The 24,137-nt window shown below is 33.1% G+C and overlaps 1 protein-coding gene across 11 annotated transcripts; it reads right to left on the bottom strand.

Annotated features, from left to right (window-relative positions):
• Positions 1 to 2,953: 2,953 nt before the first annotated feature.
• On the bottom strand, positions 2,954 to 20,666 carry LOC101490739 (uncharacterized). 11 transcript variants are annotated; one of them, XR_012163656.1, is made up of 9 exons: positions 20,464 to 20,666; positions 19,823 to 20,086; positions 19,501 to 19,716; positions 16,240 to 19,401; positions 15,857 to 16,041; positions 15,660 to 15,759; positions 15,487 to 15,539; positions 11,303 to 11,434; positions 2,954 to 3,111 (listed from the first exon to the last, which is right to left on the bottom strand). XR_012163656.1 is itself a non-coding variant. In XM_004506267.4 (7 exons), the coding sequence occupies exons 2-6, from the start codon at positions 20,027 to 20,029 to the stop codon at positions 15,678 to 15,680; spliced, it is 3,852 nt and encodes a 1,283-aa protein (XP_004506324.1). In that variant the 5' UTR covers positions 20,030 to 20,086; positions 20,464 to 20,666; the 3' UTR covers positions 15,248 to 15,539; positions 15,669 to 15,677. The 11 variants fall into 11 exon arrangements, 4 of the variants coding, with proteins under 4 accessions (XP_004506324.1, XP_004506322.1, XP_073226332.1 ...); XR_012163658.1 differs by lacking the exon at positions 2,954 to 3,111 and adding an exon at positions 4,746 to 9,529 and having other exon boundaries at positions 15,669 to 15,759; XR_012163659.1 differs by lacking the exon at positions 2,954 to 3,111 and adding an exon at positions 4,746 to 9,529 and having other exon boundaries at positions 11,303 to 11,462; positions 15,669 to 15,759.
• Positions 20,667 to 24,137: the final 3,471 nt, after the last annotated feature.

Consider the following 24,137-nt stretch of genomic DNA (forward strand, 5'->3'; position numbering starts at 1 on the left):
GGAAAATGGTTGGTTAAGTGGGAGAACCTTTTCTGTAAGTCTAAGATAGATTCTCCGGGCCGCATTCAAAATAATTCGTATTCTTGAGATAGTGTATTTAGTTTAGATCTTTTTACTTCAATGGTGCCTTCATGAGTTATTTCCAGCGTATCCCATATTTCTTTGGCTGTTTTACAGTGGGATATACAGAAAAATTCATTCATTCCTAGTGTTGATTGTAGCATATTTTTAGCCTTCTTATCGAACAACACTTTTCTTTTATCATCATCAGTCCAAAAAATTTTTATCTTTATTTCTTCTTTGTTGTTGATGACTGTTGTTGGAATGTGAGGATCATTTTCAACTGCATCCCATATGTCGTCTCCTTGTGCTTCAAGATACGTTTGCATATGTATCTTCCAAAAGTCGTAGTGTTCTCCAATGAAGCATGGTGGTTTGTTACTACTGTCACCGTCTCTAAAAACAGTTTGTGCGAAAGCCATGAGTAATGATCGATGAATAAGTTACCTGAACCTGCTCTGATACCAATTGTAAGTACAAAGGTACGCCTAAGAGGGGGGGTAAATTAGGTGTTTAGAAATTTTCTTGTTTTTAGAGATTTAGTGTTTGATTTTTCTGATTTAAGATAGTGTATGGAAAAGATAAATGACAGAAAAATAAAGAACACAAAGATATTATCCTGGTGGGGGGGGTGAATTAGGTGCTAGGAGATTTTCTGATTTTTAGAGACTTAGTGGATTATTTTTCTGTTTAGGATTGATGTATGTAAAATTATAAATGGCAGAAAAATAAAGAACACAATAGAATTATCCTGGTTCCCCTTATGACCAAGGGTACATCTAGTCCTCTTGCACACCACAAGAGATTAATCCACTTATTGTCAGAAAATTTACAATTCAATAATACTTCAAGTACAAGTGATATAATATGATTTGGAATAAGGATATAAGAGAGGTATAATGATTTAAATCCAATAATACTTCAAGTACTTTGAGAACCTTTCTTAATGATATGAAAATGAAATGCAAGTACGTTGTAAAAACTCAGAATTTTGTTCAAAGTTGTTCAAGGTTTTATTCAAGGACTGTGTGTTTTTTTGATATGAAGTTATGGTGTATTTATACTCCATAAACATCATTTCAGATCTGAAAAATTATATTGCTTCCAGTTGTATTCGAATACACCTCTTTGTAACGTTCAAATTTATTCAAATTTTGCACTTTGTATTCGATTACATCCTTCATGTAGTCGAATACAGATTTGTGATTTTTGCCACTGACTTGCTTTGTATTCGACTATAGAAGGTCGTAGTCGAATACAGATGCAAAGGTTTAACTACTGACTTGCTTTGTATTCGACTACAACAGGTCGTAGTCGAATACAGATCTGAAGCTTTTGCTTCTGACTTGCATCTGTATTCGAATACACTATGATGTATTCGAATACATCTTTGTATTTTGTAAAAAATATTAGTTTTAAGATTTTGTTAATATAATTTTGATTTTTAAAAATACTTTATATGCATGTGTAAATATGAATGGTTCTCATGTATTTGAGGTATTGATTGTATCATTTACCTTTACATTAAACATCTAATAGGTTTGAATTTAATGTTTTATCAATGAAGATATTTGAACTTCTTTTTGAGCTTGTTGCTTTGATCATATTTATTAATCTTTGTCTTCATCAAAAACATATATTTTACACTTTTAATATATATTTATGGTAAAACACGATTTCAATGCGTATATAGTTTACTAATTACAATAATTTATTATGTAATGTATAAAAACAACGTTATAAATTTTAACTTGTAGAAAATGTTTCGTACTAAATAAAGTTAAATATTTTATACGCTGATATATATATCACGTCCTTATTTTGATTTTTTCACTCATCTTAAATTTAAAATATTAAAAAAATTATTCTTGCACTAACTTAAAGTGGATTTTTTCTGTTAAATTTTGAACGAATTCAGATGCTTGTGTGTGGATGCGGGATATATTAACACGCCAATCAAATATTTTACTAGTTTAATATAAATTAAATATTTTGAAAATAATATATAGTTCATGTGAATTTTTTAAAATAGTAATTCACATTGACTTTATATATTAGTAGATCATGATTGATCCAAATATGCCAACATTGCACCTAATGCCTCATTTTTGCACACAACTAATTAAAACATCACAACACAATGAAGTTAAAATTAAGATCTCATTCGACGTGATTTTTTATTTTGAAATTTTTATAAATTAAATTTACTTTCAATTTTAAGTTTTAATTTTGAGTAGTGTCAATTTTTTTTGATTGAATCACTATTTATCTCGTCTCACTATAAACTTATTTTATATAAAAATATTAATATATAAATATAATTAAGTAAATTTACTAAAGATAAATTATTTTTGACACCAAAAATTTGCAAGTGTGAATCATCGTCGAACAACTACTGAAAAAACTATTTTGACAACTATTTTTCTATGTAAATTCCATTACCATTGAAAACCACAATGTTAAAAGTGCATCTAAACCTTAAAAAATCATTTTATTACTTAGATGGATATTTTCAATAAATAATTGACAATAATTATAAAATTGTTTGAAATGAGTATCATAAAAAGAACTAACTAACATTTATTATTTATAAAAGATAAATAACAAAAAATTAATTAAAAATAAATAAATAACAAAAACAAATATTTAATAAAAGATACATAATAAAATTATATTTAAGTCAAACTTCAAAGTATAGTTTGAATAGATATATTGGTGGCATTGCGTATGAAGTCGTGTGTCTATACGGGTGAATTGTTGCAAATATATATTACCTCTAGACTATAAAATAAATAATTATAGTTTATTTACTTTGACGATTTTCTTTTTTTTTATATTTTACCTCTGTACTATAAAATAAATATCAAATATGTGATAGAGAAAAAATAAAATGTTAATTAAAAATAATTTATTTATTCAACTTCAAAGGTCTCAAATTTTATTTTTTTTAAATAAATAGAAACAAAAAAAATATTTTCACAAAGACAATAAACCCTTATCTACAAATTTACAAAGCTCATCAAAGTTAGGTGTTCGTGGGATGCAGATTCCCTGCAATTAAAAGTTCATACATTAACCGAAGTCGGGACAATAATGTATTCTATTTTGAGTGAAAGAAATACTAACAAGAGTGTCTTCCACAACACTTTGCGGCAAGAAAAACGGTGCTTGTTATATTTTCTTTGAGGCTAGGAGTGGGAATAGGTCAGGCCATGTCCGGCTTTGAAAGGTCTGATTTTGGCCTACGATTAATTTTTTAGGCCTAAGTATGGCCTACGGCGTATCATAGGCTTTTTTTTCGGCCTGACACGACATTTTTAAAAGTTTGGTCTAGTCTGAAAGCCTATTTAAAAGTCTTATTCACATTAAAACATTTAAATATTCTACTCATACCACATGATGGTTTTCACATACCAATATCAATGTACATATCTATATATATTAAACAAAAAATAATTTTCTCTAACAAAATAATTTTTAAAAAATCTGAAACAAAAATCCTTTAAACCCTAAAAAATAATTTTTGATTTCAAAGAATAGATTTTTTCTGAAACAAACCCACATATTATTACCTCTCAAACAAATATATAACGACTATTAAATGATTGACTAATTGAATGACTACCAAATATAGAACGGCTACCGAATATGGAATGACTACTGAGTGATTGCCTAATTTATATAATTTAAAATAAGAAATATTATTATAAATATAATAAGAAAAATTAACATTAATAAATAATAAAATATATATAGGCCGACATGTCAGACCTAATAGACTTTTTTACAAGTCTGAGTCTGACATATTTAAATAAATAGACTTTAAAAATAGCCTGAACTTAGTTTTTTTATTAAATAGGTCAGGTCAAGCCATAAGTAGGTCAGACCATAGAGCCCTGACAGACGAACGGCCTAGCCTATTCTCATCTCTATATGTGGTACTTTGCGACAAAGAAAACAGTACTTCTTAACTTTAGCTATTTATGATTGTCAATTTTTTTTTTAAAAAAAATTGTCCTCAATCTCGAAAATATACAAATATAAACAAAAATTAACTAGTTCATGAAGTTTAGTGGTTAAGTGACATTAAGAGATACAGTTGAAATTCCATACAAAAACAATTATAAAATAACTTAGTGTAACAACTTCAAAAGTTAACTAAATCTGTCACATTTGTTGCTATTGTTTCTACGACACTATTATTAATTTAAATTTTATCCAATAACGTTTTTTATGACAATTTAAAGTACACAATTTTTTTATTAGTTCGAACCAATAAAAATGAGATTAACTCCTTCTCTTTTTTTAATGATGTAAAGTAATTTTTTTACTTAGAAGAGTAGAAAAAGTAATTTATAAATGTGCAAAATTTGGGTTGGAGAAGGAGTCGATTATAACATATATTCAACCACACTACCCTATGGATTGAATTCATATAAATGTCACCAACTTTATTTATGGTACCCTGTAATTTAATCTCATTTAAAATTCACCTAATACAGATAAAAGGTATATTACTAGCACTCATACCTTAAATATAAGTTCATTTTTAAAGAAAAAAAGTCTCTAAAGACAATCTTCCTTACAAATTACCAAATACTAGATGTACTAATTACTTTTTATAAAATAACCATACTTATCAATTAATTTACTATATTTTGGTGTTACTGTAATTAAAACATTAATTAAAGAACAAATGTAGTAAAAAATATATTTTAAAACTTGTGTATGTGGTGGCAGACTTTTTTAGGAGTCATTGGAAGACATAGCATCCCTACTTTTTTAACTTTTTTTTTTTTGGTAAATAATAATAAATTACAAAAATAAAAGTTGCAAGTTATTAAAATATCTCTCAAAATTTTAGGATTTAGAGAAACTCATTTCACTATTACATTTCATATCTCTCTACTTCAACTCTCCCTCACTTATATGCTCTTTGAGTCTCTCGCGCAGCCTCACTCGTCTCTCCCTCTCAACCCTTTCATTTGCGGTTGTTGATCAATCTCCATACGACACCGACGTCGTTGTCTTTTGCTCTTCCATGTGTCTATCGTCTCAAATTTGTCTCACTCAGACTCTCTCTTCTCGAATCTATAGTCTCCCACCTCAACAACCAGCGTCACCGTCTGCCCGTTTGAGAATTATTTTCTCATGAGTTGTATTTCTTCGATCTCGCATCTAAGAATTGTTTCCTCATTGGATGTCTCTCCTCGATTTCTCTTCTCACATGTTGTCTCACTCTACCTCTTTGTCTCGTTTCGCAGCGGCCAACATCGCCTCTTGCTCATCTGACTATTTACTTATATTTTTCAAGTTCTTACGCTTTACCTATTCAACTATTTGTTAATTGTGAATTGTTTTAGTTTATGATTATGAACTGATAGTAGTGTGTGAATTGTATTTGTAAATAGTTTTAGTGTGAGAATTGAGATTGTGAACTTTAGTGTGTGAATTGTGATTTAGAATATTTTTTCTAATTAACGTAGTCTAGATGTGGTATTGTGAACTATTTTAATTTGCGAATGTAAGTTGTGACTTTGAAAAATGTGAAATGTTTGTCTGAATGTATTTATGATACGATAGTTAAACATACAAAAATTGATACATTTGTCAAAAAGAAAGTTTCCGATAAAGTTGAAAATTGTAAAGCTTCAACATCAACATCAACATCAACACTTGAAAAACATCCTTCCAGTGATCAAAGAGTTCAACCAGGTGAGCAGCCTAGCAAGATTTAAAAAATCACCATGGATAAATTTGATGTCAATTGTTTAGAATGTGACCTCAAAAAGTATCTCCAAATTTAAAAATATCAGTGAATCAAAAAGATGAAGTTCAAAGAACCTATCTTAATGTCCCTTCATGGCTAGAGTACTCTCCGACTAATAATGTTGCTTATTGTTTGCTTTGTTACTTGTTCAGTACAAAACCAAATGGGAAACCTAACGCTGACTTCTTCACTAAAAAAGGATTTAAAGCATTAAGAAAGGTCAATACCAAAAAAATTTGTTATTCTTAAACATATTAGAGAGAGTCCATGTTCATTTCACAATAATGTCTTTACCGTACACAAAGTTAGTCAACAAATATAGACTTCGTCTCAAGCGCTCTATTGATCCAGTTTGTTAACCTATATTTCAACTTGTGCTTTTAAAGGCTATGACAAATCATTAGAATAAAAAAATTGAGGTAACTTACTTGAAATGATCAAACTTTTAATATCATACAATGAACTTGCAAAAATAGTGCAAGAGATTGTTCCATATAATTTATAGTATACTTCTCCTAAAATTCAAAAGGAAATTTTGCATTTCATGTCTAGTAAAATGAAAAATTGTAATCAAGAAGAGATTGAAGATTCTAAATTTTGCATAGTTGATGAATTGCATGATAAATCTCTAAAGAAGCAAATGGCTATTATGAGGTTTGTAGATAAAAATGAATTTATACAAGAATTTTTTTTTTGTTCTCAACATAGTCTTGATGTTTTAAATATGTCAAGGGTACAATGGTGCTAGTAACATGAAATGAGAGTGAAATGGATTACAAACATTATTTCTCAAAGAATATTCTTATACATATTATATATATTGTTATGCACATAGATTACAACTTGCTTTGGTTAACAATTCTAAAAGTTTTTCACATTCATCAGTTCTTTTCACACTTAACTTTTATTTTCAAGGTTGTATGGTCATCTAGTAAGCATCATGATAAATTGCAAAGTGTCATATTAGAGGAGATTTCAACTTAGTTAAAAATAGGTGAACTTGAAAGTTGTGTGGGCAAAATTAGATTTACAATTTGAAACGAGCTAGAGATTCTCGTTAAAGCTTACATTTTTTTTTTTTCTGTTTGTAGTATGATAAATTTGTATAATCCAACTTGTGTGATTCTTAAAGATATTAGAAAAAATGGAACAAGTTATTCTACAATTGGAAATGCTAATATTGCTCATAAGTTTATGATATCATTTGAGTTCATATTGATTTTGCACATGATGAAAGAGATTATGGGAATTACAAGTCATCTTTGTCATACTTTACAACACAAATCTCAAGATATACTTGATGCAATGCAATGCAATTAGCCAACAAATAAAAACAATAATTCAAAAGTTGAGAGACAATGGTTGGGATGATTTATTAAAAAATGTGATATTTTTGTGAACGTGATATTGATTCCCCCAATTGTAATTTTATTTATTTAGAACACAAAGGCACATTCGTCATCAACATGATCATATTATAGTCAGTCAACAATATAGAATGAATCTCTTTTGTGTTACAATTGATTAGCAATTGCAGAAATTGAATCACATGTTTCGTGCGAAAACAATGAAACTGTTGAGTCTAAGCAATAGTTTGGTTCCTAAAAATATGATATGGATAATATATTCACTCTTTATTTTTTATGTTAGTCGTTTGTATTTGAACTCTAATATGTTTTATCTTAACTCTTCGATTTCTACCGCTACTACAAAAAGATCATTTTCAAGAATAAACATTATCAAGACAAGACTACGTAACAAGGTGGAGGATGAATTTATTGCTAACAATATATTTTATATTAAAAAAGAAATAGTTGAAAGCTTTTGTTCTACTTAAATTATCGATGATGTCAAAATTTTAAGAGCGAATGGCACAACTTTAATTCGATGTACATGTCTCTTTTCATAGATTATATTTTTTTTTTTTTTTTGTATTGATGTTATGTTGATTCTTTAATAAAAATATATTACTATTACTCATTTCAATTATAATATTTTAATTAAATATTCGTCTCTCCCCATAATATTTTGTGCTAGATATGCCAACAGGAGGCGAAAAACATAAAGTTTGAGTTTTCTTAAACACAAATGTGTACCGGAAAACTCAAATTTTATGAATTAATTGGTTGGAGATAGATAGAGGGGAAAGAATATTTTTAATTTTAGGTGTTCGGTTCATTTTTTAAGGAGTGGAGAGGAGCAAAATCTATCCTAGACCACATAAAATTAATTAAAATCCCCTTATAATCTCTATGTTGTGGGTCTCAAATAGCGGCTGGAACGCCGAACCCTAAAAATAGAATAACGGGATCGCAAATGACCGCTATTGCGAAGGCCACAAAACAATATATAAACTAAAGGGGTAGTCATATCTAATAACCAAAATCCAATATAAAAATCAAATTTTAATAGTAATCGTAACCAACTTAACAGAAAACATAGCAGGAAAAGCATAGTAAAAAAAGAACGAAAACAACATAGTAAGAACATAACAATGTTGAACAATGCAAGAAAGGAACCAAACGATGTTGAATAGAACAAGAAATGAACAAAAACAACACAGCAAGGATAAAACAGAGGAAGAACAAAAACGGTTTGTTTTTCACGATGGTTGAACCAACCCTTTCGTAGATTTATAATAGTAAAAAATTAAAACGTAAGTGGGTGTGGAATGACTTAGATACCCTTAATGAAGAATAAAAATATAAAAGAATTTTGTTGTTTTTTGAAAAAGCCCTAAAGCAGATCTAATAGTAGGTCGCTTTGGGATAGAGTGACGTGATGATAGCAATATTCACGATCGGCAGTGCCGCTACTGTCGAACGTATTTTTCTAGTTGGTGGCATCGCAGCCAGCCCTTCCACTGCACAGGGATTGCGCAGGTATTGACAACATAGCTATTAATTGAAAGAAATCATTGATCCTATGCCAGACCTTATTAATGTACAAAACTACCATTTTCTTAAGCAATGTAGCATCGTTGAGACCACATTATGTATTACTTTTAAATTCTCAAATTAGAAGACATTAAGAAAACAAGAGCTCGCTGTAAAAAAAAAATGTGAGCTCATAACCATCTCTCTCTCCCTCTCTGTTTCTCGTCATGCATCTATCAATAAATGTTGGTAGAACCCCACCAATTCAATGTGGTGCACAGATAGACACATGAAAATATCATAAGAGAAATTTAAATGATGGTCCACTTTCCATTAGAGGTGGTCAAAAAACCAAAAACATGGAACTGCGCTAAAAACTGAATCAAACTAAGCTGTTTTTGAATCAAACCAATTTATAAAATTGAAAACCAAACTATATTTACAAAATTAGTTTGTTAACTGAACCGGTTTTTAAAAAACTAAATCGAACTGGAATTGAACCAATTTAAATTTAGAAAAACCTAAACCCCAAAATCAAACATGTTTTTAGAACCTAAAATCACAATTATGATAACTGAAGAACCACATGGCCATTGCCGCCATCCATCGTCGCAAATAACGGCGTCGTTCCTATCTTTTTATTTGGCCTCAATCACAAATAGCTATGTTGTTCCTATCTTTGACATTGTTCTCCGTGACAAGAAATGAGTGTGGTTGTATTCTTTCATCTTGTCACAACTTTCTTTAATTTAGTTTTATGCATATCTTTATACGATCATGCATTTATCATCTGGATTTTCTAGGTATTTGCTCAATGAATTTTCTGCATTTTTCATAACATTAAATTATGGTATTATTTGACTTTTCTAATTAAATATTTAATAGTGTGCAATGCTTACTCATTTTCATTGTTTACAATTCCTAGAATATATCGTGTTGGCATAGGATTTCAATTTAATTTCAGATAAATGGTACTATAATATGTTTTTATCTATTGTTTTCGTTTTGTAGGTCGGTTGGAATAAATCATGTTATTTTTGTATATATTTTGCTTATAAGAAGAGTCGTATTTGAATCTAATTGTTCTTGCAAGTGCAAGAATAGAGGCTGAGATTAAAGAATCTAAACCAAATGTACTTTATATCTATGTTCCTCTTATTAATATTAAGTTTTGCATCTTTTTTTAATCCAATTATTTTTCCCGTTATTTGCTCATGTTTGTAGCAATGGTAGTTTTATTTGCATTCCAAGATATGGTATAACTATTTACCATTGTAATGTTTTGAAAAGAATTATATTATATTATGCAGACTATCCTTTCAACTATGCATTGAATTCCATTTCTTATTACCCCAGTATTATGTTTATCAAATGTCCATAATAGAGTCCAATTTAATTCATGATATCAAAGCCTTTGATGGGAAAATTCAATCATACACAATGCTATATTTAGAAATTCTTTCATTTAGAAAAATAATTTTGTTTAATTTGATATAAAAGCAGTTCGGTTCAATACATATTATAACAATTCAATTCGATCAAGTATAGTTAAGTTAAATCTGGTTCATTTCAGACTGCTGAACTGGTTCACTGGTTTAAAAATTCAATTCGATTTGGTTCAAGGTGAACTAAAACCAATTCTGTTCGGTTTTATCGAACTGAAAACTGATTCAGTACTTTACCCATCCCTACTTCCTACCCACCTACCCCTCTCTCCTAAGTCCCCAACTAGCTACACAATCAAATTGTGTTTCTAAAAATATACTGCAGCAAGTATAACTGACAAGCATATATTTCTTAACTTTTAGAAGTAGTTGCCTTTCATATTTATTTCAATCTAAACGTCAGTCATTTTTATATTTCTATCTTTAAATATGTAACATTTCAAGTGCACTTTACAACTCTAAAATATTCATTTCTATATTGCTTTCAGTGATTTATTTCCAAATTATTTGATTCTTGATCAAAATGTATTGTTCCTACAGAAAGCTAATTATGTTTTCATGTAGTGATTTATTTCCTAAGAAAAAAAAGATTAGGTCTGCCACAAAAATAAGGTCTGCAACAAAAGAGACGTCACCAACCATTATTGTTACCAGCAACTTCAAATGTTTATATCTCTCACTAAAGACCAACGGAAGAGCTCACATGTTCAATGGAGTGTGGATTGAAAATGGGGTATTTCCTAAACTTGAGTTGAAAAGCGCTATCTAACTACTGAGTTTCACCCTCTTGAAACTAGTGCAACACAAGGTTATCTATTCTACTTGATCACTCATGAGATGTTACCTCAGTGGTAAGAGTTCAATGTTGTAACTTTAAGGGACAAAGTTCAAATCCCCTTGAGAACAATTTTAGCATAGTCATTAGTTTCACTTTTAATTAATTATAATTTCCCCATTCCCCAATAAAAAACAAATCTGCTTGATCATAAAATAAGTATCATTGAAAAAATATATATCACAGAAGAAAAAGAATCAATGACAAGAGACTAATCATTCAATAGACAATTCAAATCAGCCGGGCTAAGGGAAATACTTATTTTAGTTAATAAGGAACTTGTTAACAAAAATTATTAAGATTGAAAATCACGAACCTGATAAAAACACATTGACAAGGTAGAGATTGAGGCCAGAATCACCAATCATGAAGTCTATCTCATCACTTCAATGAAAGCTCCCCCAACATTGTGATAGAAAGATGGTATAATCTTTAACTAGAACCGATTCTAGGAAATAAAAAAAATCCAACAACCCCTAAATTAGAAGAAAACATTTTTAAATTATTGCCACTATCTCACCACTTCATATTATTTGAATCTAAAGAGAGACTATAGGTCACTTGAATCTAAAGAAAGACTATAGGTCACTTGCTCTACAGTTCAATAATCTTACTTAGATGTATATTAGCAAAATGATGACATCACTTTCAAGTTTCAACAGTTAGAAAAGGTTTCCAAGAACTTAAGGTAATCTTAGACTCAATTCCCCAAGTCTCATGAAATACATTGAATCTGTACTTTCTAACCAAACCAACACACCCTACCCTAAATGTCAGATTTGAAGCTAAGATTAAGTCATTATGCTTTTTAATTTTTTTTAAATCCATCTGTCATGTTGTCAATTATATTTACATGGTCAAAGTCTAGAATGCTAAGCAGTTCAAAATCAACATAAAGTAAAACTATCATTGTTATTATGCTTTCTGAAATAAACATATATATCATAATTTGTGTACCTACTTTAGAAATTCTTATCTTGTAAATTTTCTCATTTGACAAGTCTACATAGTATTACCATATCCCTGTATTGCTGGACAATTATAATCAAATTCATAGCCAGGGGTTATCATGACCTGACACAAACTATTTGGGTCAAGTAGTATATTTAATAATTGCATGAAAATTTGTTTTATACACAAGTAATTATATCATTTTGTTTTTGTTTGTACTTTTTTTAATAAACAAATTTTAGAATGAGGGGATGATGCCCATGTCCAAGGTAGGGAAGACCTTAGGGAAGACCTTAGGGTTCATTGAGCACTTACTAAGGGATTTACATTTGCCTCCTTCTAATGACACAATTGGGGATCGAACCGGAAACCTTATTTTGTTTGTACTTTGCCCAGACTAAACCCATGTCTTCTACATGGATTTATTCCCTCGGTCGGATTTAAAGTTACATTTTGGCTCAATCAAAATTTAGGGCCGGGTGACAAACAAACAACTTTGTCCCAACTTGTTCCTTGACACCCCAATCCATAGTTAGTAAGTCATTAATTAATAATTTTAAACCAAAATAGGTTTAAATCTCTTGGCTAAGAAATTCATCAAGTAAAAAGCCAGTTAATTTGGCAGCCACCATTCAGCCTACAGTCCTCTCTCAAAATGATATATCAAACTACCTCCCATCAACATCAAGGATGAACTGTATCAACATATTGAGCAATTAATACATAATATGGAATAGTTAGCTCACTACCTCACGCCCAAATGTGAGAGAAAAAACCAAAAACTAAGCTGCACATTATTTTCTACTTCTTCCTTCAATCAAAACAACGTTTTCTACATAAAACAAAAATATAGCCCCATTTAGATCAAGTATCAGACATTTTTGCTTTGATCATTTACTCTGAATACTAGTTCAGTTCCTCCAGTATAACCGAGCAAAAAGCATTATCCTTTCTCCCAGTAAACACATCCTAGGATTTGTCTGGACAGTGAAGTGACGACAATAAAAATATTGGTCCAACTAGTTCTGATGAGATTGCTAAATTGGATGATTCAAATGAAGTGGTTTAACAATAAGCTACAATAGGTTGTTAATCTTCGAACGCATGATTGTGCTAGAGAGAGCAAAAGAAAAAAGGCCGGGCAACACAACAAGCAACCTGCAACGGCGACAAAGGGAGGCTGGGTTTTCTATTTTTCGCCATAGAAATGCATCACACCCAAGGAGCGAACGCTTTTTTCGCAAACTGTTCCATGCCATACCCTACAAAAGTGGCCGCTATTCTCATCTGAGACACCGTGTCACATGAGTAGGCTGGGACACCCACTAAATTGCTCCACCGCTATTAACAACATAGAGCACTATCGCGTCGCACCTCAGAATGAGATTGAAAATTCCAAAACAAAAAATCCCTTCAAAAGTTAGGGCTTTTTAATTGGGCTATTTCAGGAACTTTACAATTAAAAACACCAAACCAGTATTTGGGCTTCTCTCTCAGTCTGTCTGACTCATACTTCCATTTTTCACCATCTCACTGGTCAGTCACAGCTAGTTGAGATTTTAAGTATATACTCCCTCCACTCAATGTCACTTGATGTTTAAGGTTGAAGCACATAGATTAAGAAATCATTAATTGGCATGAATTTCATCTAAAATATCCTAATTTTATTCTCTAATACGGCATTAATTGCATTATAAGTTCTATCTCCAACTAAGGGTATAGCTGGAAAAACATTAATTAGACATTCGAACTTTAAAACATCAATGTTATGAAAAAAATTAAACGGCTAAAACATCAAGAGATATATGGAATGAGGGAATGGTATAAATTACTCCCTCGGTCCTCATATTGAGTGTCACTTCAAGATTTTTCAGATATTAAGAAAAGTAGTTTAAAAAGGGCAACAATTTTACAAAACTATCCTTATCAACTATTTGAGTGTTAACCATTATCATATGAGTTTGACATGAGAGTGATGCACATTGTATTAATTTTTGGGGATTGAAAAAAAAATTATTAATATTACATAAAAAATATAAAGTTCCACTTATTTTTGGGCATTATTCTTTTGCTCTAATATGACACTTAATATAAGACGGATGGAGTATATAAATAACTCGTATAAATATTCCAAAACAGCGGCCATTCTGCCATCCCACTATAGTCTATAGCATTTAATGTACTATCTCTTCTCTTTACAGAAGATTTCTTGGTGGTATTCTTTCCTTCTCTTCAAAAAACTTTTTATCATACTCTCCAAATTTAATAATACTTTCCATAACACTTGTATTTTTTCTAACGAACTTGTTAGGTAAAAGAGATAAGGAATTAAGGATGGGAACAGCTAGTGCTAATTTAAGAAGAAGGTTGTTGCCACACAATGGGAGAAGAAGAAAAAGAAACAGCGCTTTGCTGGAAGGGGTAGAAAGCCAACACATTAAATAGGGTTACTTTTAAATGGGCTTGGCCCAATAACAAATAAATGTGATGTAAAGTATTTTAAGGGGTCTAAGATCCCAATTATAAGTAATAATACTAAACTCCATTTAAAAAGGTAATAATATTAAAATACTTAATAGAAAAACTAAGTTATATGTTAGGATTTTATATTATATATATATACATATATTATTTTAGTGTAATTTTTAATATTAGTAGGATCTTACGATCTTTACTACGATCCTACATTTTACGATCTAGCTACCCCCTTCTGATCCTACATAATTAATTCGGTAGGAACTTTCAATCCTAGTAGCAATCTAACAAGTTACGATCTTGCTACCCCTTTCCCGATCTTAAGCAAGATCTCAATCTTGACAACATTGGTCAAACCCTAATTTCAACAAGCAAAATATGGAACGCCAGCAACAATTGGCCAACAAGTTTGCTAGAGAAGCAAAGGCAAGTTCCTCATGAAATGAGTGTACTGTTGCCTGAAAACAAAGTAAGCACACTCCTATCAGCTTGCCTTAGCACCTTCAATGCACCTTTGACATCACTAAACCCAACATCTAATCACTTGCAGCTCTCTGGATGTGGGTGTTGAGGAAATATATAATTTTAAATACAGAATATTTTTTATCTTTCTATATGTAAAAACTAAATATAAACTGACTTTTAAACTGCAACTTATAGAATAATTAAAGGGCAAATTAATGTGTATCTCTTTATGGTGAATTTGCAATGGAAAATTGTCCCCTCTTTATAGCACAGTAAAACAAAATCTGGGTTTCAAACACTGCAAGGGGAGACCCACTTTCTATAAGATAGGCTACAGGTAACAGCATAGAATATTGAAAATTCCAAAGGGTTGATCAAGAAACAATAATTAGGGAAAAACTGGGATATCCAGTTACCATCAATGCACAATCAACAGGAGGCTTCTAATTAAAGTCAAAATATTGCAATCCATAAAAGTCGTACTTACCCATTGCATGTAAGTAACAAATGCAGAATGAAATCACATAAATTGCTAAATAGCACCAAGCTTGAGATAACTATTCTAGTTATGAAGTATGGATTTCAAATTCAAAAACCAGCAAACTTAACTGCCACAGGACTTCAGATCCAAAAAGCATCTCCATTTACATGATAGCAGCAACCTGAAATGACATGAACCACATAAATAATTATGAAAAAGGAAAAGGTAGTGGAATGTTAAGCATTGATAAATACAATAATACTACAGCAACTTCTTTTGACAAAACAGCATGAGAAAGTACCGTAATTACCACTACCACTCAATGCTTATTTCCATGACCCTCAAAACCAGTACCCCATGTCTGCTTTCCATCTTCAACAGAGGATTGTTCACTGGGTATTCTAAGAAGCAATAACCAAGGATTTATCTTTCATAGAAAAACTAAAAAAATTCTGGAGTATGAAACAGCATTAATGACAACAACAACAAAAAACCTACAGTTTCTGTTTCTTTGCATTTTGTTTGATTGTTTTTACTATATCCACGGCCATCTTCTGGTGCTCCCTCGTTTGAGAATGCAATTCCAAACCTTCAACTGTTTCACAGTCGACTTTACATATCCGGCACCACCCCATACTGGCAGCCTTTCTTCTCCTCAAATTATCAAACGACCTGATATCTCCCTGAAAAACACAAAGGTAATAGACACAAATAAATTTCAACTCTTGGGTAATGCAGTCAATTCACAAATAAACAACAATCACAATATTCCCCAAAAACTTCCACATTTCATCAACTCAACTTTAATGTCTCCAACTCTAACCTAAATGATAAAGAATAACAACCACAAAAATGAATATGTCAATAATCAAAAACTTAACTGTTAAAAATCCAGCATCATTATTAAATCCTGCAAGGGAAAAGCTGCTCCTAAACCCAGGTTCACCAAGTTGTGGATGACCTGGCCTGTTGCCTTTGCTAAAAGATTCAAAACTCCGAGAACTACCAAGTTCAAAGGCTCGCATATGACCAGGGTGATCACCAAAACTGATACGCTCCCCAAGCTGCAAATGTCTAGGAAAATTATGTGGACCCAAATGCTCACCCCTTTGGAAATGGCCAGAAAATTCGTCTCGACCAATGAAATTGCCCCTCCTTGGATGTTCACCCATTCGAAAATTACCAAAACCATCAAACGCATCTCTATGCAAATGGCTAGGCTGATGAGGAAACCGACCATCACGGAATGCAATGCCAACTGAATCACCATATCGACTTGCAGTTCTGCCATCAAAATCATCTATACCGGATTTACTAACAAGACCACCAGAGAGGGGGCCCGATCTCCGGGATGGCATATCAATGTATTCACTACCAGGACTTCTTGGAGCAATACCATCCATATGATGTATCCCGTATCCAGGACCTGGTCCAAGATGACCAGGATGAAGAGTTGAACCTGGTTTCTTGATGGCATCATCATGATAACCAACTGGTCTCTTTCCAGTTTCATGTGGACCTAATTGATAATTTCCAAATTTTGGACCTGGCTCAGCATCAAAAGGATGTCTAGGGAATTTCTTGAGATCATTTTCAAACTCTCTCCGATCAATATTATGTTGGAAAGATTTGAATCTTTCATCCTGCACACCAAAACCTTCAGAAGCATGTGGCAGTAAGTTGGTTGTCATTCCACTGTGCATATCACCAGGTGATGGGGCACCAAACTGTGGCCCTCCAATTCGAGACCTATCGGAAGACCCAGTGAGGAAAGGCGGTTCGTGAACTTGGCTATATGGTCCTGGGGGTCCAAGAGGCTGAGGTTGAAAGCCGTGCCCACGAATGTTAAACTGGGTATCAGAACTATGTGGTTGCTTGAACATAGTTTGCTGAAAATTATCCATGGAATTTAAGGTTTGTCCTGAATTAACAGCAGGTGCAGTTCCGTGATTCCAGATTAGAGTTGAAGAGTTCGCTGCAGAGAGAGGCTGATTTGGACCTGCTTGATGTGGCAATTGTGTCAACATGGCAGAAGACCTCTGCTGGAAAGTAGCAGACTTATAATTATTGATTGGTTGAGCTAAACCACCAGACTGCATCCCTTCATATTCATCAATGCCAAGTCCATGACCACCATTGGACTGAGAGACAGCTGGTGCAGGATTGTCAGCACCAGAAGGAGGTCTTGGAGTACTTGTATCATCACCTTGCAGTTTATCAGTTTCTGGTACAGAGAGTTTAGTTTCCGTCTTCAGTGGAGGTCCATCTTGAATCTCATCGCCATGGACAACAGAACGCTCATTGCTATCATGTTGAACCCCAATGCTTCCAGAAGCCTCTCCCTTACCAAGATTCTTATGCAATGTATCACCATTTTCTAATGCATTAGCATTTGGGCCTAATGTCTTCACAGAGTTTGGATCTTCATTATTTTGCTTACTCCAAAGCTCAGTATTTGATTTCAAATTTGTTTCTTTATCAGATTTCAACTCGTTTTTTCCAAGTTTCGCAGAGGCAGGGTCAGTTTGTGTCTCAATAGCATGGCCTTGCCTTTCAATTGGTTCTGGTGCTCTTGACTGCACTTGAGTGTTTGTCCCTACCAACGAATTCTGATTCCCTGGTCTAACAGGGATGGCATTGGCAGATTGAGCAAATGGCTGTGCATGATTGGGAATTGAGGACCTTCCAACAGCATTTTGAGAGAGTGCAGTATTACCCTTGGACTGTGGATAAGCATGGTTGGGAAATGAATGTGCTGGACCTTGGGGTCGTAGATGAGATGGCATAGGGATCTGGTGTTGTGCAAATGGTTGCTGAGGTAATACCTGTTGACCTGGTTGCAATACAGGGCGTTGGTTGGTTTGACCAGTTAGTTGATTAGGAGCATATCCTGGCTGCGGTTGCAGAGCAGGGGTGTTTTGACCCTGAACAGCTGAAGGCAACGAAGCTAGCTGCTGCTGGTTAGGAAACATAGCATGAGACTGATTTGGGCGCATCATTGGAGTTTGCTGAGGAAACTGATTCTGCATCTGAACAGAATGCTGGGCCTGGAGTTGAGGGTTCAAGTTCATAGTAGATTGAGGGGCTCCCAGTTGCATATTCTGATGAGGCAGAGGTTGGGGGTATGAGTGATGACCTGTCACTGCATGTGACATTGCATTTTGCACTTGAGGTTGTACATTAGGAGTCACCGGCTGGTGAGATTGCATGTGAGGCTGAGACGGATGTTGAACTGGAACATTAGGTTGCATTTGTGGATGAACTTGAGGTTGAGAAACGGGATATTTCTGAACTGGTTGTTGATTTTGAGGCTGCGGATGCTGCATTTGAGGATGAGGCTGCTGATAAGGAGGGATTTGCATATGTTGTTGCGGTTGAGGTTGCCCAGAATGAGGCTGAACTTGGGGGTAAGGATAAGGCTGAGGTTGAGGGAAGGCTTGACCTTGGCCAGGTGGGTGACTCATCTGACCATGTGGCTGTACCGTAGTTTGAAGCTGCTGTGATTGTTGGTGAACTTGCATCTGACTCTGAGCTTGTGCGACCGCAGGAGTCTGCACATGTGAAAGTGGTTGAGACTGTACTTGCGCCTGAGGCTGTAGTTGAGGTTGAGCCTGAGGCTGTAGTTGAGGTTGGGCCTGCGGCTGTGTCTGTTGCTGAGGTTGAGGCTGGACATAAGCCTGCTGGTATTGTGGAACTGCAGACTGTTGATAGGGGTAGTACTGTTGATACTGCTGTTGGTATGGATCTTGTCCGGGATATTGTTGGTAGTATTGTTGATATTGTTGCTGCTGATACCACTGCTCTGCAGTTGGCTGCACAGCATTTTGACCTAAAGCTTGGGTTTGAGATGCTGGGTTGGGTAGCTGATTCGAAACATGTCCAGCTGTAGTAGTTGCAACAACTGCTTGAGAAGTCGCAGGTTGTGAAGCTGTTGCTGCAACTGGAGCAGCAGCCTGATTCTGATCAGTAGGCGCAATAGCAGTAGCAGTGGTAGCTGAAGGATCTTGAGTAACGGCCCCCTGCTGTACCTGACCCTGCACACCCTGCAAATTAACAAGCATAAGAACCAGCCTGCCAGCAATAGAGGGAAGAAACATACATACATAAATACATACATACATATGCATAAAAATGACACTTACAGAACAGGTTTGTGCATGTTCTTGTACTTGACGGTGCACTATTTGTATCCCGCATCTGTTGCAAACAACAGGAGAATTTCCGAAAGCACATCCAGAACAATGAGATGTACAGTCAGACAAAGTCCCTTGCCATGTGCATCCACTCCTATGATACAAGCAATGAACTGCTATTTTTCCAATAGTTTCAGCAAGTGTCTTATTCGACTCTATCAAAGGCTGCAATTAAAATACCAAATAATACAAATTCATAAACAAACACCAACAAAAAAACAAAAGAAAACATTGCACACAAACACATTTGAACAGAAAGTAAGAAAATAACCTTGGAATCGGCCTCAGTGACCAGGTAACCATCATAAGGACAAGCCCTGGTAGTACTGACTACATACGTCAAACACGGCTTACAATATAAATGAGTACATTGTGACTGCAAAGCTTCATTCGGAAAAACGAGAAGGCGACAAACAGGACAAAAATACTCTCCCGCAAGAGATTGAATATTGATTATACACTCATTATCAAACCCCATTTTCGAGCTATATATTAAATCACAGCTTCACCTCCAACTATGCATAAACCTAATCACCTAAACACAATAATAAAATTCAATCACAACAGTTAACTCTCACATATGTTTAATCAACAATCAGAAATACACGAAATAATTAAGCTTGAAATAGATAAAAGCTTGTAAATATCACAAAACATTTCAACATTTAGATGAACATGCAAAAAAAATGATCCTGTGTGTATTGAATCAATTTATCTACCTAATGATTCTAAATGGAAACGAAAATTGATAAAACCTAGAAGAGTTCGATGAGAATCGGTAACCGAGTTAATCTGAAGAGTGACCGATTCGACTCGTAAACCAAAACCCCAATCGAGTTAATAATAATCCATCAAAGAGTGGTGGAAGGAGATATTATAGATGAGAGTTGAAACGAAGAAAGAAGCGGTTACCAGAAAGCTGAGAGATCTAAGGGTTGGAGAAAGATTGCGTTGTGAATGAACGAGAGAGACAAAGAAAATGGAGTGCAAAATGCAAATGGGGAAATATGCGTTTTATTTTTGTTGGGGAAGGAAACAAACAAACAATGAAATAAGGGTATAGTAGTAGAAGGAGTAGTGTGTAGCACCCTGTACCCCCCTAGCCTCGCTAATATAACCCCAACTACTAGGGCCACTACGCCACTCATAGAAACGACGGCGTTGCCGGCTCTCCCTATTGCTAATATTTTTATAAAAGAAAAATAAATAAATTAGTTTTTAATGTTTACTAATATTTTTAATCATGTATATTTGTATCGACAATAGTAATATTAATAATATACAAAATTAAGTTTTAATAATATGAATTCAAGCTTAAAATTTTTATTATATACAAATTTAAGTTGTTCAAAAAAATTAAAATTTAATATTTAAATTAAAAAAATATCTCTTTTAGTCCTCAAATTTAAAACATTTATTTTAGACCAAAATATGGTTAGTCTAAATGAAATAAAATCATGATCCAAAAATGTGTGTTGTGACCGATGTAATTAATATGTCTAGTCACACAAGTCAAAATAACTAGGTTTTTTTTTTAGGAAATAGTTCTAAAATAATTGTTATTTTTAGAAGAAAGTATTTTCACAAAGTGTCCTCTAAAATTTCATTGTTTTAAAATATTAAAATTATGTTTAAATTATATAATTCAACTTGTAAGAACAGAGGCGTACCTAAGATGAGGAGGTGAATTAGGTGTTTATAAATTTTCTTGTTTTAAGATATTTAGTGATCGATTTTTTCTGATTATGATAGTTATCCTAGTTCCTTTTATGACCAATGGTACATTCAGTCATCTTGCACACGAGATTTTCCACTATTATTAGAACATATACAAATTTCAATTTATGATCTCTCTACAAACTGATGTAGCTAAATATCACTAGAAGGAGGGTTGAATAGGGATTTTACTGTTAAAAATAATTTTCAAGTGTTTTTAAAACAATCCTCTCGCAGAGGATGGCAAGCCCGAGGATGGGTTTTTCAAACCTTCAGATCTGAGATGAGCAAAAGAGTGAGAGAGAAATATGAGAATGGCACACACAATTTTTATACTGGTTCACTCAATGAAGGCTACGTTCAGTCATCATATTGTGAGACTTTACTAATGTTCAGACAGATCAACCTCTCACTGAGGATGATTACAAATTGTGTATTCTTTAGCTTCACCAAGCTTACAATCAAGTTTTAAATATTTTCAAGTGTGTCTTACGTGGAAATTACAGAGTGATATGAGAGTGATTGATTCTAAATACTTTCTCAAAGGATTTACAAAGATCTAATTTAGGATTAAAGAAAGTATGAAGAGAGGATGGGTATTGTTCTTGATAGCTTTAAGATGCTTGATCTTTTTATGCAATATTGTTGTGTGTTTAATGATGAAGAGCTTGTTGCCTTTTATAGAAGTCTTATGATGTTCCTTTCATGTGTCAATCTCTTGATGACCGTTGGAATTCATTACAAAAGATCCAAGGTCTTTCATCATATTTACAGAACTGTCATCCAACTGTTCTTGGACTAGCAGAGGTCATCCTCGCGCAGGAAGATCAGCTTCCTTGAAACTTGATCTTGAGATGTCTTTTTCTATTCTCTTTCTTCAAAGAGTGTAAGGTTGTTTCTTTGACTATGTGATCTACAACCTTTTCAGAAACTTTAAGGACTAGGTTGATTTCTACTTTTGAGAGTGATGTTGATAAGAGAGAGAGTCACCCTCTTACATAAGAATGTCATCCTCCAGTCCGAGGATCAGATCTACTTTTAACATGTGAAGTCTTCCATTTTTGGTTTGTTTGTTGTTGCCTTTCTGTAACTTGACTTCTTCATGTATTCATTTGTGCAAGCACAATAAATGGTCTGATTTTAGCCTTTGCACATGTTTGATTGGTTGCTTTCAACTTTACTAAACCATCCTCCATCCTAGCATGGTGATCCTCTAGTCTAGATCTGGCTATTCTCGTCCTTTTCCTTTGGTCTTCTAACTTCTTTATGTCCAATGTTTTATTTATTCATTCTTTGATACGTTTGTGTATTTCTTTAATGAATAAAAACATTTGTTCCAGTGAGGACACGTTTTGCTCATATTTGAATCTTCATTCCCTTCGCGAGGCCATCCTCAAGAATTTCAATCTTCCATTTTTTAATCAGATTTTTCTGCTTTTTGCCTTAATGATTAATAACATGTTTTCTTATATAAATTCACTCATAAGCACAAATTAGTTATTAACCACAATCATAATCTCTTAAGTGATTTTGTTATCATTAAAATCATTTGAGAGATTTTGTCTCAACACAAACTTCTAACACATTTTCTAAGATAGCACACCAATATCTTATATTAGACTACTTGAAGAAAGTACATCACTTTCTTTACAAACAATATAATCACTTCAATGATTTTTCAACAAAATGTTATTGACTAAGAATAAGAGTATAATAGTTGTATAATGATCTCAATTCAATATTATTTCAAGTATACTAGAGAACATTTCTCATTTATGTGAAAATGTAGTGTAAGTACTTGAAATATGAAAAATAACTTTGAGTATATTTTAGAAAATTGTTCAAAGTTGTTCAAAGTTTGGTAGTGGGATTGATTACGTTTAAACTGAAGTTATGGGGTATTTATACTCCATATGAATCACTTCAGATCAGTGGTCATCGTTCCTAGAGGTTTGATGAACAAATGCAATGAACCAAAACCATTTTAGAATTGAAAAATTATATTGTTTCGCAGTTGTATTCGGCTACAACTTGTGTGTAGTCGAATACACCTCTATAATGTTCAGTTTTTATTTGAAATTTCAACGTCATATTCGAATATGAAATCTTGAATTCGAATACAACTAAGTGAATTTTGCCACTGATTTATTGTTGTATTCGACTACATCAGGTTGTAGTAGAATACAAATGTGCAATCTTAGCCACTAACTTAACACTTGTATTCAATTACACCATCTCGTAGCCGAATACATATGTTCAGTTTTAGCCACTAACTTAACACTTGTATTCGGCTACATCATCTCGTAGTCAAATACAAATGTTTAGTTTTAGCTACTGACTAATCACCTCTATTCGGCTACATTATGTTGTATTTGAAGTAACAACGTCAATTTACAAGAAAGGGGGGTTTGAATTGTAAATGTACATTTTAAAAATTCCTGTTAAAAACTTAAGAAAATAACTCAAGATTGATCTTGGTTGTGAAAACAGAAAACGGAGAACGTTCTTGGTTTTAACTAGAAAACAAAGAACGTTCTTGGTTAGTTTAAAATAAATTATTCAGTTTATGTATTTAACTTGATAATCAATCAAACTGAAAGTAAATAGATAAGGAAAGATATACCACACAACGATATATCCTAGTTCACCCAACTCGGGTTACGTCCAGTCCTCACAACCGTGAGATTTTCCACTAAGTGTTTAAAACAAAGAACCTTCTTGGTTTTATAGCACCTAGTTCAGATCAACCTTGATCTGCTACAAAGTTTAAATATTTCCATCCAGAAAGGAGTTCAATCAAGTCACCTATCAACCTTGATAGGATTCCTTACAATCTACCCAAACTATATTAAACTCTTATAGTTTGAGTT

Source organism: Cicer arietinum, chromosome 6 (assembly GCF_000331145.2).
Source record: "Cicer arietinum cultivar CDC Frontier isolate Library 1 chromosome 6, Cicar.CDCFrontier_v2.0, whole genome shotgun sequence".
Lineage (NCBI taxonomy): Eukaryota > Viridiplantae > Streptophyta > Magnoliopsida > Fabales > Fabaceae > Cicer > Cicer arietinum.

Bases quoted from the DNA above. Each gene is read 5' to 3' on its own strand.
- LOC101490739 (XM_004506267.4), bottom strand. From the start codon at position 20,029: ATGGGGTTTGATAATGAGTGTATAATCAATATTCAATCTCTTGCGGGA. The intron at 16,042-16,239 runs GTTAAGTTTTTG...TGTGTTTTTCAG, and splicing joins ATGATGCTGGATTTTTAACA to GGAGATATCAGGTCGTTTGA. The intron at 15,760-15,856 runs GTAGGTTTTTTG...ATTGCTTCTTAG, and splicing joins AATGCAAAGAAACAGAAACT to AATACCCAGTGAACAATCCT.